The sequence below is a fragment of the Vespa mandarinia genome, chromosome 1 (assembly GCF_050613455.1).
Source record: "Vespa mandarinia isolate Hongniang chromosome 1, ASM5061345v1, whole genome shotgun sequence".
NCBI classification, from domain to species: Eukaryota; Metazoa; Arthropoda; class Insecta; order Hymenoptera; family Vespidae; genus Vespa; species Vespa mandarinia.
Window position 1 is genome coordinate 19,578,914 of NC_140810.1, and position 18,006 is coordinate 19,596,919.

At 33.9% G+C, this 18,006-nt stretch overlaps 1 protein-coding gene across 14 annotated transcripts in view; it reads left to right on the forward strand.

Annotated features, from left to right (window-relative positions):
• The window catches only part of dlg1 (MAGUK family member discs large 1), a 462,366-nt gene that overhangs the window by 236,234 nt on the left and 208,126 nt on the right, over nucleotides 1-18,006 (forward strand). For 12 of the 14 annotated variants that reach the window (XR_014982862.1, XM_085660911.1, XM_035879539.2 and 9 more), the window contains 2 exons: nucleotides 11,727-11,828; nucleotides 17,445-17,624. Coding sequence is in view for 13 of the 14 variants with exons in the window: in XM_085660911.1 (XP_085517037.1) it covers nucleotides 11,727-11,828; nucleotides 17,445-17,624 (282 nt within the window). In the remaining variant the exon portion in view is untranslated. Of the gene's footprint in view, nucleotides 1-11,726; nucleotides 11,829-15,388; nucleotides 15,617-17,444; nucleotides 17,625-18,006 lie in introns of those variants that run through there. The other 2 variants (XM_035879556.2, XM_035879548.2) reach the window with 2 other exon arrangements.

The window sequence follows — 18,006 nt, forward strand, 5'->3', positions numbered from 1 at the left end:
CTCTCTCTCTCTCTCTCTCTCTCTCTCTGTCCGTCTCACAAATAAAGAGAATAAATCTATCTTCATTTATATATTCCGATAAACATTGCATCGCATAATGATAAATCATTATTAACATTGATTCTATACTATTATGTACCATTGACGTATTGATACTGACAGATATCCACAGTTTGACGCAAAGGATTACGGTATAACGTCGTGGTTAATTACTCTACTCGGGTCATTCACCCTACGGTTTGAAACTGGCTTAAGGGCTTGGTAGGTACTTCGATCTTGCATGCTACTCATCGAAGTCGGTCTCCTCGGTCATCAATCGGTAATTAAGCGACATAGCCTTTGATGAGCGTTTAAGTCGTTTATACGATTTAACGTGGGAGCTTAATGTTATACAAAAAAATATAATATTATTAAAATTATATATACGTAATGACTATCGATTGATTAAATTATTCAAAGTTTTTCGTCTATCCTAATCTTAAAGATGATTATCCAAAAATCCAACTAAAAAGTTATTGGATAATGGAACTATAAAACACATGCAGGAGAACGTATTTCTATAGAAACTTTCTGTGAGCAACATAGAAATGGGATTAATATAATACTTGCAGTAAAATATCTCGGAAATAGGATTAATTAAATCCGAGTTGTTGTTTTTGTTGTTGTTGTTGTTGTTGTTGTTGTTGTTTGTTGTTCGTTGACATGCATCAAGCTTACAAATATTTCCGTTGGAAACTAGGGCCCCTCTCCCTTCCTTCCTACCTCCCTCTCTCCGCCTTCTCTGTTCTTCCGGTGAAAGACAATGAAATACGGTGTCCCCCCTTTTTGTGCGTGACTATGTCGTTGCGTTGTAAAATTTTCGAAAATTTATCGTTCTAACCGGTGGGTACTGTCGTATTACTACAATGTGTTTAGTTAAATATCGCGATGACGCGCGTGCTCTCTCTCTCTCTCTCTCTCTCTCTCTCTCTCTCTCTCTCTCTCTCTCTCTCTGGTGGGTGAATAATTGCCAAGCGCACCGACCGGAAGTGCACTGCGTGTAAACGCAGATGTTCCGGGCTTGTAGGGTACGTCGCTTTTACATGGCGAAAATATTTGTGGCTTTGCGACAACATAGCGAATCGCTATAGTGATTATATAATACAATAAATATATTATTTCATTGGATTAAATTACTATATTTCAGATAATCCGTAAAATGATATATAATTCGTCTTAATTATTAATTTTGGTGTTTGTTTATATTGAAAGATGGTTATATTTTTCAAGTAGACGAAAAAAAATTGACGAAGATCAATCTTTTCTTTTTCTTTTTTTTTTTTTTCTTTTTCTTTCTGTAAATTTGTGAAACATTTAATTAGAAAAATGAAAGAAGAAGAAGAAGAAGAAGAAGAAGAAGAGAGAAGAGAGAAAAAAAACATAAGAAGAATAAAAAGAAAATCATGAATACATAGGATACTTTTTGGCTGAAGAAATTTCGATGAAACGAACCCGATCGTCGAAAGTTCGATCGTTGGAGTTCGAAAGGCTATATACTCGTTTTATCGTAATCGAGTATGTGCCGGTCAGTCGATTTTTCTTCGTAAGCACTTGCACACTCCTGTGCTTTTTCCATGGCGTTACTACCACCATTACAAGCTAGCACTCTTTTCACGTGAAACGTCAATTCGACGGACTTACCGTGCATTTCACGACACTTCTTAACCCTCGATTACCATACATTCTTGGGGAGAACGTACGTAGTAAAATGGAAGGAGGACAGTTTTATGGAGCGATCGTTCGAAAATCGATTGCCTTTCCATACGAGTCTGGCATACGTAAAGTTTTCCCATAGAAAGAAGCAGAAGCAGAAGAAGAAGAAAAAGAAGAAGAAGAAGAAGAAGAAGAAAAAAATGAAGAAGAAGAAGAAAATGAAGAAGAAGAAGAAGAAGAAGAAGAAGAAAATGAAGAAGAAGAATAAAGATAGGGGCGGGAGGTGGAGGGGGACAAAAAAAGAAGAAAAAAGATAAGAAGAATAATCTTTTCCCCTCCGGAAAATTTTCTTTTAGAAAAGTCGAGCATACGACTCAATTCACAAATATTATTTCCCAGGTTGCGTTCGTCAAAGCTCGTAAAAGAATCGTGCATAATTCATGAGACACGTGTCACCAGACGACACGTTCATCTCGATTCATGTATGCATCGTACATTCCTTCGTTTAAGTCTTACCACACGCGACCGTGCTTTTCCATAATCCCAACCGTTGTAATACGAGTTGTGATTTAAGGCATATGTATTTATACATACGTGCACATATATATATATATATATATATATATATATATATATGCATATTATATATATACACACACCTGTGTACCTATATCTTTCATATTATATACGTAGTAGTAGGCCGAAATAACGATTTTAGATAGAGTTATATATTGAGGGTATATTGTAACCGTTACATGTAATATACAAGCTGTTATTGAGAATGTTGTAAAAGAGAGAAAGAGAGACCCTATGACGAGCCCTTGGGAATAGCAGACGTGGATATATATATATATATATATATATATATATATATATACATACAGGTATCTCGGACAGAGGCACTTCGATGCCGCTTGAGCCTTTGTAAGCCGATGAAAGGAAGTCACGCACTAGCTCGTGACCGGATATAGCGCGGTAGAGCTAAGTGCATTGTGAACACCGTGGTACAACATAGGTACCATGTCCTCTCTCTCTCTCTCTCTCTCTCTCTCTCTCTCTTTCTCTTTGTCTTTCTCTCCCTCCCTCTCTCTCTCTCTTTCTCTCTCTCTCCCTCTCTCTCTCTCTCTCTTACTCTCTCTTTTGCTCTTAAAGCTAGTACGGTGTGCAATCTAGTTGATGTTGACGTAGTTGTTACTGTCGGACACGAGGACTGCTTTTCGTGTTCACCTTTCGTTATTCGTGCTTTACGAACTTTAAAGTAGAAAGAATTGACTTTTCACTTATAAACGTGAAAGACACTAAATTTTCTCTCTCTTTCTCTCTCTTTCTCTCTCTCTCTCTCTCACTCTCTTTCTCTCTTTCTTTCTCTCTCTATCTATCTACCTAGTCAATTACTATATCGTTACATGTAGGTATTATTGCATTATGTTCCCGAAATGTATGAATTTTAAACGTGAACTTTTTATACATTTTGATAATAGAATAGGTAGAAAGAGAAGGAAAGAGAGAGAGAGAGAGAGAGAGAGAATGAGATAGAAAATTGAGTCATTTTATCGACTGTCCAGAAAATTTTTCGTAGATCTTTTAACACAACGAGAAAAAGTACGTAAGCTTTCTCGTAGAGAATTCTTATTCTTATAATTGTACTAATTGACAGAAAGAAAGAGAATGAAAGAGAAGCAAAGAGGTAGAGAGAGAGAGAGAGAGAGGGAGAGAGAGAAGTTCGAGCTTATATATTTAGTAAACTCTTGAAATGTTTTATAATCAATTTTCGTAAGGTATTAGTCATAAATATTCGATTTATTACGCGTCGAAGCGTCACTACCAATCGATGACCCTATAAAACTGTCGTGGATTGCAGTACCGAAAGAATATATATGGTAATCGCATTGGAAGAAATACAAAAACAGACGCGCCATTAAATTATTCAACCTCTTTCTCTCTCTCTTTCTCTCTCTCATTTTTTCTCTATCTCACCCCCTCGCTTTGTCACCCTCTCCACCCTCGTCCATCCCAACCCCACCCTCCACCGTTTCATCTCTTTTTCTCTCGGCGTTACAGCAGTGAATATTTTTGAGAACGTCCCCGTTCTGCTCTCGTTTGCTCTCTAGGTGCCTGCCTGGCTCGGTATGAAATGTTGAAAATGCATGATAAAATATTGTATCCTCTTCGTACTCCGTTGATGTTATTTGTGAACGTCGACTATAGAAATGCTGAAAATGCATTGCTTATGAAATTATGCATCCATCTTCTGAAATTCATCTTGAATAGGATAACGAAAGGAATATGAGTGATTCTTTTTTTTTTCTTCTTCTTTTCTTTCTTTTTTATTATTTTTATTTATTTTTTTTTTTTTTTTATTTTTTCTTTCTTTTTCTTTTCCTTTTCTTTCAAAAATCCTTACTTAATTACGATTTCAGTTTGAACATTAACGGGATACGTAACGAACATTTTCGCAAATACTTGTTAACTTGAAGTTACGGAAGAATATACTTAACTTCGTAATACTTTGATCCAAAAGACGGTGCTGATAAACCAATTCATTCATAATGAAATTTCATTAGAAGTCTACGGATGGAAATGCTAAACGTTCCGCATGCCGACGATGAAGTTGATGCATTGTAAACAGCGATACGAGCAGGAAAATACGAGCTTTACTTTGTATCTCTAATTACCGCCGTATGTATTATCCTGAATTCAACAAATAAGTAATTTCATAGTACCGAATATCTCTCATCGTTTTGTATTCTTGTTAAGCTTAATAGATGTTTAACATTTCACTGTCTAATATATTAAACATACAATAAGTTAATTGTATTAACAATAAGTATATATTATTTATATATTATATATATATATATATATATATAAAATAAGACTTAAAATTTAGTAATAAAGTTTCCTTTTAATAGTGCACGTATCATTGATGTTTCGATACGTGTCACGTTTGAGTAGATAAGCTCGAACCCATTAAGAATTTTAATGATATCGTCGACATAGGATAGAGAGCTTTTGTAAAGATACCTTCGGTAGACGAACAAAGAGAGAAAGAGAGAGAGAGAGAAAAAGAAAGAGAGAGAGAGAGAGGGAGAGAGAGAAAGTGAGAATGAGAGAGTAGCGATATCGGATATGGGACTTAATAAAAGCTTGTGGTAAATGTCAGTGCTCTAATAGAAGAAGAGAACTCATTGCTTGAAAACCAACGATTGCTTGCTGATAATGAGGTCGTTATCTTATTGAAGATTTATAAGTGAGTCGAGAAGAGCCCTTTTATGTGTATCGTCGTTAACCACTAATAATACATTAATTTATAAGAAGTATCTTAACTATTTTATTTTCTCGTGAAAATTATTTCTCGGTCAGTAATTCTCGCATTACGTTTGAATTAATTAATAGAAAATTAATCTTAGAAAATTATGCTCCGATGCATAAACGTACAAGTAAATATATATATATATTTATATACGATATTATCGATATTTTTTCTTTTCTTTTCCTTTCTTTTTTCTTTCTTTCTTTTTTCTTTATCCCGTTTTCTCTTTTCTTTTCTTTTTTTTTCTTTTTTTTTTTTTTCTTTTTTTTTTTTTTACGAACTCAATCCGTTTCAATTTCGTTTAGCGCGAAGGACATGGAAAACAAAGGTAATTGCAATTATTCTCTGAGATCGTACGCTTAGAACGTGTAGGGTATACGTCGTGGAAGTTTCATCGTGAGAACGATGACTAACGAGGTTGAAACGAGTACGCTACTAAACATTATTCTGTCATGATATTCGCTTTGATGTCAGAAATTAAACGTCGCTTGAACTATCTCGTTACTTTACCTTTATCTCTCTCTCTCTCTCTCTTTCTCTCTCTCTCTCTCCCTCTTTCTCTCTCTCTCTCTCTCTTTCTCTTTCTCTCTCCCTCTTTCTCGTTTAACTTCTCGATTCTGCGACACTGTTTTTCTCATTCATAAAAGAATTACAGTATCAAAATTTCGATCCATGTATAATAACTTACCATGTAAGTTTTTTCTTTTCCTATTCGTATTTTTGTTAAAATTCTATCCCTCCCTCCCTCCCTCCCTCCCTCTCTCTCTCTCTCTCTCTCTCTCTCTTTTTTTCATTTTACCAATAATAGTGTTACATTTTCTACATTACGGTGCATTATTGTGAGATCCTAAAGTTATTCAATATTGATTTTAAATCTAAATTGTATACTCCATGCTTTTTGATTTTTCGTCCATATATATATATATATATATATATATATATATATATTTCATGTATATAAATATAAATACACGTAACATATTTATATACAATGAAACTGAATCGTATAAATAAAGTAGAACAACCAGTATCGTTGGTAGGATTTTAATTTAACAAAAATTATTATACGTATATGTCTGTATATTTAGTAGAGAATCAACGGTTAAAATTTGCAAATATCGTTATCCAAATTAAATCTAGATAGTAATAACTGACAAAGTCCATTATGATATTACATTTTCTCTGTTTGAGAATATCCTTCGTAAATATGTAGTTTGTATTATTTTCCATTTGTGACGTCGCATACATATGATGAGAATATACAGACGTTGAGAATAGTTTTACTTTTACTCTCACGAGGTAGACAAAGAAAGAAAGAGAGAGAGAAAGAGAGAGAGAAAAAGAGGGAGAGAGAAAGAGAGAAATCGTTTTTCCTGAAAATTTATAAGCTATTGTTGTACCATATATGATGGTACACATTATGTACATTCTCGTGCATGTCTTTGCAGAAACGCCAAACTAAGAATAGAAAAGTTCCTTAAAATTGTTCGATAGAAAATCTTAAGATACGAAGGGTAAAATGGTTAATAGAATATTTTCCATATTGTTTCGTAGATTTAAAATGGTTACTTTTATTTAAAATTTCAAAGAAATAACACGTTAGGTATACTTAAGAACTTTAAACTTTTAACTTTTATCGAATCGACTTCTCGAATCCGATTATATACACCGAGAGAAAAATTAAAAAGCTTTTTGCGTTTTAATTCGCATACCTAATTCTTTTCTTTTTCTTTTTCTTTTTCTTTTTCTTTTTCTTTTTTTTTTTTTTTACGTTATCCGGTACCCGGTTCTTCGAGTTTCGAAAGAAATAAGAAACTTGTGTAATACTTACATTTATTTAAACGTACCCAAGAGCTGACTTAACCAATTGGATTTTCGAAAAAGTTCTCCTCGACTTTCTTTTCGAATCTTACCATTCACGCTAATTCAATTTTCAAACGGGTTTTAACCTATTTAGCTTTCTCTCACCTTACGGAGCAAGTTAATAACTTTATATAAACGAAAGAGGATTATCCTTGCTAAGGCTTGCTACGAATTGAATTCTTCGCAAACGAATTCCATGTTGAGACAGGGATTTACGTCGATACATCGATACTCGATACATCGATGTTCGAGTATATGGAACAAAAAGAGAGAGAGAGAGAGAAAGAGAGAGAGAGAGAGAGAAAAGTGAGAAGGATATGAGAACGAAAGTATCGTTGAAAACCTCTCATAAACGTACTCGTTCCCAAACGTTAAACCTTTTCAATTCGCCTTTCTATACGTATCGAAGAGTATCATAGCCGTGGTAAATCTTTTGCCCATTTTACTCATCCCATGAAAAATCTCCTTACGGCAAGGATTTTCATAGGATCGAATTTAACTTTTCCATATCTTCTTCGATCGTCATCCACGAAGATTTTTAAGGGAGAGAAAAAGAAAAGAAATTTTATTTAATAATTGTCTGTTTCGAATCGACGAAAGATTTCAATAATTTTTAATTTTTTTCAAAACAATCCTTTACTTTTATTTTCTTTTGTATTATATACATATTGAAATTTAACGTGTCAATTAAATCTTGACGAAAAAAAGAAGAGAAGAGAAGAGAAGAGAAGGAACAACGAAAGAGAATAATTATTTACCAATGTGAATTCGTCAAAAAAAAAAAACAAAAAAAAAACAAAAAAAAAAGAAAAAAGAGAGAGAGAGAGAGAGAGAGAGAAAGAAAAAAAAATTCTGAGAACTATTGAAACACTTTTTAAAAACTATTAAAAAATATTTATTGAAATTGTTATCGTTAAAATACAAGGTCCATCCTGTAACATAGGTAGAACTTGTCGGATGTATCTCTGACATTGCCATAGAAAATCTTACCTGCCGCGGGCTGAGTTTTCGAGATATCGAACGGGATATATAAGATCAACGTCTCGAGAGAGAATGGACTACGTGCCCTGGAGCTTCAATGTACGAACTCTTAGAAGTATCCTTTCTCTCTCTCTCTCTCTATCTATCTATCTATCTATCTATCTATCTATCTATCTATGTATTTATCTCTATCTCTCTCTCTATCTATCTATCTGTCTATGTCTATGTCTCTCTTCTTGTCCTTTCGAAACCGCGCTTAACAAAACGGAGAAATAAAAACGTGGAAAAGGCCTGAACGAAAAAAGAACGAAAAAAGCAAAAAAAAAAAAGGGGGGGGAAACGACTCGATCGAAATACCACAATTCTTTCGTGCTCGATCGTCCGACGAAGAATAAAAAAAAAAAAAAAACAATTGCTTCCCTCTGAGATTCTTTTTTCCTTGCTTCTTTTTCTTTCCCTTTTTTTTCTTTTTTCATTTTCTTTTTTTCATTTTTTTTATTTTTTTTGTTTTTTTTTGTTTTTTTTTTTTTTTTTTTTGTTAATTTTAAGAACTTCGTTCCGCCAAACAATTTTCGTGGCAGATTCATATTCATTCCTTTTTATTATTATTAATATTGTTATTATTATTATGATTATTACTGTTCTTATTATTATTATTATTATTATTATTATTATTATTATTATTATTATTTTTTCTTTTTTTTTTTAATATTATTTTGAGATAATCACTAATACTCAATAATAGGAAACTTCGCAGAGTTTGTTACCAACAAATGATACGATCGATCGTGCACTTCGATGTTCATAGTTCGAGAGTTATTCAAACGTATACCGTTCGTATATTCGTCGAGAGTGGGTTATTAATAACGTAGAGTGATCCGATATTCGTACCTGTTCATCATTTATATATTTTATGCAACATTATATATGCAATTTCAGATTCGTTTGCATATTGTTATTATGATTTGTATTAATCCGCAGCTGAAATGCATCATTATTTTCTGACTTTCGTTTCGAACGTAAATATATACGTACGAAGAGTCGTGTGGAGGAATCGGAGGGACCGGAGGAGGAATGGTTAGCTCCGTTAATATTTCGCTTCTATTAATAAACGCGAAAGTGATAAACAAAAAGTGACTAACGAAGTTTCTGACGATGATAATGATCTATTTTTTTTTTCTTTTTTTTATGCATAAATCTTCGTGGTAGACACAAAAAGAAGATAAAGAAAACAAAGACAAATAATTCACACGATTCATTGGATTCTAAATGTATTGATATCACGTTTAAGGAACAATTTTCATCATGGCATAGTTTTTTCTTTTTTTCTTTTATCAGCTAACCGAATATATTATTCTTTCATTACCCACCCTTTCTCCCTCATGGGATGGTAGGGTAATATACGATGATAAAGATAATTTTCTCTCTCTCTCTCTCTCTCTCTCTCTCTCTCTCTCTCTCTCTTTCTCCATTAAAGGAAAGAGGTCTCGACACCTTTCGCGAGCAAACTCTCAAGGTATCTCATTTAATTGTGATCAGTGCCTTCCCTAATTCAATGTAGAATGTAAAATTTCGTGACTCGAACGAGCATTACCTCCTGCAAAAGCAATTAGTAAAGTTAACTCGAGACTACTGGGAATTGAGCCTTGCCTCGTAAGTTTGCCTTTTCGATGACGCACGTGTTACAGTGTTAATCCATCGAACGAGATTCATTTACTTCGCTATATTAATTGGATGGATAACAAACTATCGTATAGATCTTGCAATAATCTATTTATCTTCTTCGATCATTCGTGTTAGAATACTCGATATTCTTTTTTTCTCTCTTTTGACTGGGTATAAAAATAAATGTATTTTCCATTTTTATTTCGGGAAAAATATTTCCTTTCTTTCTTTCATTTTTTTTTTCTTCTTTTTCCTTTTTTTTTTTAGATTCGTCAGGTGAATTGCTAGTCAAAAAAAAAACAAAAAAAGAAAAAAAAAAATATAGTAAACCCATGTAATCGAATGTTCTGAACGAGGACAAAGCGTGTTTTCGCTGTCGGATTACGAGGACGAAAGCTTGTACTAATAGATACGAGTCGCAGGATCCAAAGTCAATTACTCGCATGGCGAGTCGAGTTGCACGCGTTCGCTCACAGTCCGCGTGTTAAGCGAGCAAAACAGAATTATTCATGGTGAACTTTCGATGCACAGGTGCGTTCAACGTTCAAACTGGCGAAACCTTGTCGTCCTGTGCCTCCTTTCTTCTTCGCATTTGCATTAAAAACGCATAGCGAATGCTGACGGCAAGCTCGAAATCATGCCTGGAAACCATTTCTTCTCTTACTATTGAGAAAGAAAAAGAAAAAGAAAAAGAGAGAAAGAAAAGAGAGAGAGAGAGAGAGAGAGAGAGAGAAGCAGTTCTCCTGCTATTTTGTGATTTCATCGTAAAACTTTTCTTAACAACTCACCGTTACTATAGTTAACAGTAGTTAATCATCGAACGAAAAAGGAAAGTTTTTAATCTAATAAAAATTTTGTCCCTTTCTTACTTGGGGAAAAGTCGTTGGTTATATTTTTCCACTTTGATTTTCTCTCTCTCTCTCTCTCTCTCTCTTTCTCTCTGTTTTATTTATTCATTTATATATTTATTTATTTTTTTCTTTTTTTCTATTCCGATCCGTTAATAAAAGAGCAAGAAAAAATCTTTCTTCTTATCCTACTCGATAAATTCGTCTTTTCGTTTTATATGATATATGGAAACGTGTAGAGAGACGAAATTGTATGGTAGGAGAAAAGCCATAAAGCTACGTCATCGTGTGTTTGGAATACCAGAATCGAGGAACTCTCTTCTTCTTCTTCTTCTTCTTCTTCTTCTTCTTCTTCTTCTTCTTCTTCTTCTTCTTCTTCTTCGAATAAAGGACAACGAAATACTATGTGATCTATTCGAAAAACTTCAGAGAGAGGATTTTACGCGAGAGTCTCGATAAATAAGAAATAGCTTTTCGAACGGGGTTGATGACCGTATGGGTCGTAAAGGGGGAAGGGGTAGGGGAGACTGGATGGATGAGGAAGACAGGAGGGTGAGAAGGATAGAAGATGGTCGAAGTTGGAAGTAAATCGGACAAGTCGGCGAGGAAAATATATTTTCAAACGAAGCGACAATGCGGTATTGTTTGTTAGTGATTCCCGTAGAATCAGATAGGGGAAGAATTTCGATTGTAAATAGTTGGCAATGATCCAATTTTGGATCCCATGTTAAACGTTTTCCCAAGCGTGTTCCATTCAAACCGGTGGGGGTATCTCTTGAATAATTCTAAAACTACACTGATAATGCATACGTATATATAAAGGTATACCCTTCGTATCCTTTTGTTAAAGGGGGACGAAGGGTGATTAATAATTTTCCCCGTATACCCGGGAATAAATTATTTATATTGTTGGTTACCCTTTTGCCTCCTCCAAACGGCCAAACGCGTTTTCATCGGCATAGGCAAACCGTAACTACTGGCACCTGGCGTCTATCCATCTACCAACCACTGTCTGACCACAGTCGGTCATTCCCTACTGCCTATCCATACGTACTATTATGGGAAAAGCCTTTCGAATTTTCTCTATCTCGTTTCTCCTATCCCACTTTTTTTTTACCTCCAATGTTTTATTTTCTTTTCTTTTTTTTTTTTATTGGTATTTTTTCTCCCTTCACTTTTTTTTCGTTTTTCTTTTTTTTTTGTTTTTTCTTTTTTCTTTTTTATGTAACGTCAAGGGAAACATATTTCAACGCATCGAGATTTAAACCTGAAAAATGACTCGTCTATCGAGAGTATATATTCCCAGTGTAATTGTGCTTTTTTTTTTTTGTTTTTCTTTTTGAGAGAGAATTTGATCGTTTCAGGACGGTCCAGCCTCGGCCTTCCCGTTGACCCAGACTCTGTTGAACATTTACGGCCGCAGGTCAAGCAGACCTGACGTTCCAGGTCCCATTGATGAGAATCAGGTTCGTAAACGATCGTCGTCTATGACAGACTTAAAAACGATTCACACGAGCACTCACTTATCTAACAAACTCTCCCAAAGTGCTTTTCTTCTTTTCACACTCTTCTAAGATTCTTTCTTTCGAAAATCTCTCCTCTCTCTCTCTCTCTCTCTCTCTCTCTCTCTCTCTCTTATCTATCTATTTATCTCTTCTGAATATGTCTATACTTTACCGCATTCTGTCTTTTCACTGCAGCATGCATCCAAAATGCAAGATTAGGATTAGGATTTTATTTTTCTTTATTATTTTCTTTTTTTTTGTTTGTTTGTTTGTTTGTGTGCGTATGATTTTTTTCTTTTTATTATTTAGCGAAACTATATGCGTCAGCTTCTTTCTCCTTTTTTTTTCCTTTTTCTTTTTTTCTTTCTTATCAATTCTCCACGTTGATAATTCTCGTGGTTGCAAGAGCTCGATCGATGATACGATTCCTAACGTACCGACCTTCGGTATATTACCTTTCGTTGGTTACTTCTTATCCCGTATGATTCGAATTATCAAGCTCGATAAATCTCCGAGCGTTAATCCATACAAATACATAGCGTTTATACGTTCATTCGCCTATCGGAGTTGGGTGGGTGAAAGAAAAAACAAAACAAACAAAAAAAATAGAAAGAAGAGAGATCGAATCGAAGAGGAGATTCGTCGTTAACGAGTATCATGAATATTCCAAAAGCCTCATCGAAGAGATAAGAAGAGAAGAGAAGAGAAGATCGATCCGATCTCGAGTCATCTCATTAAATCGAAACTTAATTAAAACGATCTAGCCCGTACGAGGTAATCTTTTTAAAAGATATCATTTCGAATTTATAATTCTAGAAAGTTATTAAAAAAGGCTTCGACGTTTTAATTGGAAAAATAATTATTAATGGCGTGCCGTGGTGGGGGTCCGAGAAGGGGAGAAGGTGGTGTTATGAAATTTTTACTTAGGAGAGAGAGAGAGAGAGGGAGAGAGAGACGAAAAATAAAAAAAAAAATAAAAATAAATAAAAATGGAAAAGAGATAAGAGCAAAAAAAAAGTGATAGTCGAAAAATACTTCTTCAAGATTATGTCCGTTGAAATGGAAAAGGGAAAAGAAAAAAGAAAAAATAAATGAAAAAAAGAAAAGAGAAAAAAGAAAAGAAATAAATGTCAAAGGTATAGAGACAGAGAAAGATAGATTTCGATTTAGTAGAAGGATCGGTAGAAAGGTTCATTAAAGTTACGTGATTTAGTAAGAGGAACCCATTTAAAAGGAGGAGTATTAGGTGTTCGGAATTATACGGCGATGGCAGCGACGGCAATGCCGCCGCTTTGGTAGGAGCATCGAGAGAGACACCACCGACACAAACGTCAACGTCGACGTTGACGTCGACGTCGAGGATTTTCTCTGGCGACAGTAGTAGTACCGACGACGCCGTCTATCCATTCGAAAGAGAAACTCGTACGCTCTTTACTTCTCTTTCCTCATTTCTATATTTCTCACGCGAAGGAACGTCATCAATTTTCCTTATTCAAGCCCCCTTTTTATTATTCTCTTTCTTTTTTCTTTCTTTTCTCTTTACACGTCACACGAAAGCCTCGTGGATTTCGCGGACTAATAACGAAAAAAAAAAATATTACTATTTCTTTTTCCTTTTTTATTCTTTTCCTTTTTTTTAATTTTTTTTTTTTTCTGTTTTGTTCTTTTTTTGCTTGAACTCGTACGAATTATTTGACAGACAGTGCACTTTCTTTTCGTTTCACCGTGTACGTTGTGATCTTTATTCTTTCTTCTTCTTCTTTTTTTTTCTTCTCTTTTTTCTTGTCTTTTCGTTTCTTTTCTCTTTCGCGCGTAAAGGATATTTCTTTTTTTTTTTTTTTACGTTTCACGATGAAATTTGTGTTTTCGATTGAAGATAAATACATTAAATATATAGTATATATCGCAAGACTTCGTTTTTAATTTTTTTCCTTTTTTTTTTAATAATTTCTCGTTGATCGTGTAGAAAACAATGGGATCATCTTGAATATAAAATTTTCTTAGATTTTAAAAGGGAAAAGTGAAATGTATTTGAAATATCATTGACGTGTAACGAAAAATCGTAATAAAACGAGTCACGATATTACTACGGATATTCGGATGATCTCCGTGTAAACAAAAAAGTATCTACTATCGCGTTGTTTGATATTTTTAGAATAATCGTGTGTGTAAATCGAACTCATGGAGTCAGTTCGAAATCTCCCGCTAGTAGATCTGGCGCTCGATGTTTTGAGTCGACGTAAAATCCAAACCAACATATTCGACAGCGACTATATAACATATATAAACCGAGCTGTTTTTTTTTTTACCCTCCTTCGTTTCTATTTCGTTCTTCATTTTCTTTTCTCTTTTTTCTTTTTTATTTTTCTTTTATTTGTTCATTTTTACTTTTCGTAATCTTTCCTTTTTTCTTCTTCTTTTTCTTCATTTTACTTTATTTTATATTATTTCTTTCGTCTTGTTCTTACATATTCTTTTCGGAGAACGTAAAAATAAGTCTAGAGGACGTACATGAAGGAGAACGGGACGAGATAATAATTGTCAGCTGTTTCTCGACAGTCTCTTTAACCCACATTCGAAAGGGAAGAGAAGGAAACGGGGGAATAGAAAAAGACGTTCTTCATTGCCTTTGTTCGGCTCTCTGCCACTTTTCCGCGTGCCAACGACGAACTGAGCCAGGTTTTTCGCTTGAAAGATGAAAGAATATCTACGACTTGCTTATTTTTCCTTTTTCTTATTTTTTTCTATTTTCCCTTTCTTTTTATTTATTTATTATTATTATTATTCTTATTATTATTATTATTATGGTTGTTGTTGTTGTTGTTGCTGTTGTTGTTGTTGCCGTTGTTATTATTATTACCTTATCTAGCCTAGATAAAAGTCATCGTAGTTAAAGAAAATGGATATCGTTCAATACTCGCAGCACGTTTGCGGAATAGGAAAACCGAAGCGAAAGTGTGTTTAGATTCGTGACGTATCTTCGCAATTCCTTCGTCGATATTGCCTTTCATAAAGACCACTTTGTACCATCGCTTTTTCCTTCGTGACTTATTCCATCAAAAAATTTTTCTCATTAAAAACGATCTCTCTAAATAAAAATATTCTATCTTTCTTCCTTGTTTTCCTTCTTCCTTTCTCTTCATCTTTTTTCTTTATTATTATTATCATCATCATCATCATCATCATCATCATCATCATCATCATCATCATCATCATCATCATCATCATCATCATTATCATTATTATTATTTTATTTCTGTTCAACGATCAAATGAGAAAGAGAGAGAGAGAGAGAGAGAGAGAGAGAGAGGTAAACGATCGTAGTTTTTTTTTTTTAGAGGTGAAGGGGAGCAAAATATTCGTTTCTCTTATTAAAACCATAAATTCCAAGATTCCTTGTGCGATTTTAAACATTTTAAACATTTTCCATAACTTTTGAACAATATGTGAATATATATATATAGAGTGTTGTGTAAATATTTAAAGTGTTTCTTTGATAACACGAAAGTTTTAATCAAAAGATTCTTTTTTCAATCATGATCGACTGGGTTTCAATCGTACATAACTCGAGACGTCGATTTAGCGATTATATGTATGTGGTACCCGCAAGGGTTAAAAAACAACGGAGAATTAAACAACGTAGATATTCTTTGAAAAATTCGGTCGAACGTCGTGCTTACTTCGCTCATAGTGATGATCTCGATGAATATCACTGTGATGATTTCTGTGGTTGCTGTTCCTGGAATCACGTAAGTTCACAACGTGAACTACAAATTTTTTCCCTTTTTTATTCTCTCTCTCTCTCCCTCTCTCTCTCTCTCTCTCTCTCTCTCTCTCTCTTTCTTCTTTAATAATCGAAAGTTTCGTCTTCGTCTTTGTCTTTTACTTTTCTTTTTGTTCCTTTTTTTTTTCATCGATTTCTTTTTTTTTTTTTTTTTTTTTTGTTTTTTTACTCGTTCCTCGTTCTCAAAAAATGAAAGTAGTAAAAAGAAGGAGAACAAAAGTTTAACGACGATATGTGTCGAGGAAGGATGATGGCGGGGTCGTTGGCGGAGGGTGTAGAGAGGAGAAGAGAATGATGATGAGGAGGAGGAGGAGGAGGAGGAGGAGGAGGAGGAGGAGGGTAGGCCTATCCTCGTATACAACACGTTTTGTTCTATTCTCTACGGAATATATTCTCCGTCTTTTATTTCAACGTATCTCACTCCTCGAATCGTGATCCGAAACCTGTCATAAGCACGATAATGAAACGAAATCCGGGATTTCTCTAGATTAGCGCGCTTTTCTTTTTTTTTTTTCTTTTTTTTTTTCCTCTTTTTTCTTTCTTTCTCTCTTTCTCTCTTTCTTTCTTTCTTTCTTTTCTTTTTTTTTACAATTCTAAGCTTACGCATAGAAAAACATCGAATATCGAAAGAGATTACTTAGTCAACGACGATCCCAGGAAGAACGACGTATACTTATTTTCAATTCTTCGTCGTAAAAAGTAAAAATGATATTTTTAAACGTTCCATTAAGAATTAATCGGTGTGTTAATCGTCCTATTAAGGTACGATATACGTTATACGTTATTTCCTTTATCATATAATTAATTTTTCAACAATATATTCTTTATTAACGATCTTGAGAAATATATTTGACATATTCAATGATCACCATTAGAGTATAAATTTAATATACATAAGTGATAGTTAAATATTACATTATAACTTTATAATTTGATCGTTACTGTGAAATCGTTTTCAGAGTCATGTTTACATATTCGTTACGATATTTACAACGAACTATTTGTTTGGTATTTGCATGTACGACGAGCGGTCATCGGTCGACCGAGATAGGATAAATATATATATATATATATATATATATATATATATATATATGTATGTACATACATCGAACGATCGATTATTTGCACGAACGCGCGACATTTAGATTTCTCATTTAATGTAATATAATCGTATTACTATTACGATTTTTTTTTCTTCTTATGTAAATACTATAGTTCACTAAATATTAATCCCATTTAAAGTGTATTCAATGTATTTACATACATACATATATATCCGACATATTATATATATATATATATACGTATGTCGTTTTTTTTGTAAAAATTTTTTTTTACTCGCATTACGACGCAAGGTCATTGAAAATGTTATTTCGCTCGTCCTCAGGTAATAATTCTTTAAAGCGATCACAGTGTTGTCGCAGAATGTTAAACCGATAGCACAACGATCGATCGAACGCCATGTCACGAACGTATTGTAACATCGATGAGTCTATATTTTCTCTTTTATTAAAATGTTTACACGCCCTATCAGATTATTTTGCGTCTTTTGATAAAAAAGAAAAAAGAGAGAGAAAAAAAGAGAAAAGAAAAGAAGAAAAAAAAATGTTACCCCGCTTTGTCGACGCGTTGTTTGGTCCCTGAAAGAATGATCCGTCGAAGAAAATAGATTTTACAATCGCTCGACAATATTTAATCTAACATATATAAAGCATTTGTGATTCTAATACGTTCGCCATCGTATATACTTACATTTGTCGTTTAACAAACGGATATTTTTTTCTTCATAGAAAACACGTTACAATGCGGGAGGTGTGGAGGAACAATTACCACCACCACCATCACCACCGCAGGTAAAAGAGGGAAGCCAATTGGATGGAGTTCCTAGACCAAATTCAGTCGAACGTATTCTTCATCCTGACGCCGCTACTACTCAACACATAATTACGAGCCATGAAACATTGAACAAGGTAGGATCATCTTTATATAATATGAGATTTGTATTTTCAATGAATGTAATTTTTTTTTCTTTTTTTTTTTTCTTTTCTTTTTTTTTTTTTTCTTTTCTTTTTCGTTAATTTATAATATATAATAAACACATATACACGCACGACGAGTCAGTCGAACGTATGCTTTAGGGGATGGGACAAGGATAGGGGGTATATTAAACGCGCATGCGCCGTAAACTAAAATAGTTCTGCCATCTACGAGAATTCTACGAAAATCGTAGAAGCATATTCTACGTTATCCAACATCGAATATCTTGGAACATTCTCATAACTATAAGATATATCAGTAGTAATCTTCCTTACCAACAGTCGTTATAACATTCTCACGAAGGAACCGTTCGAG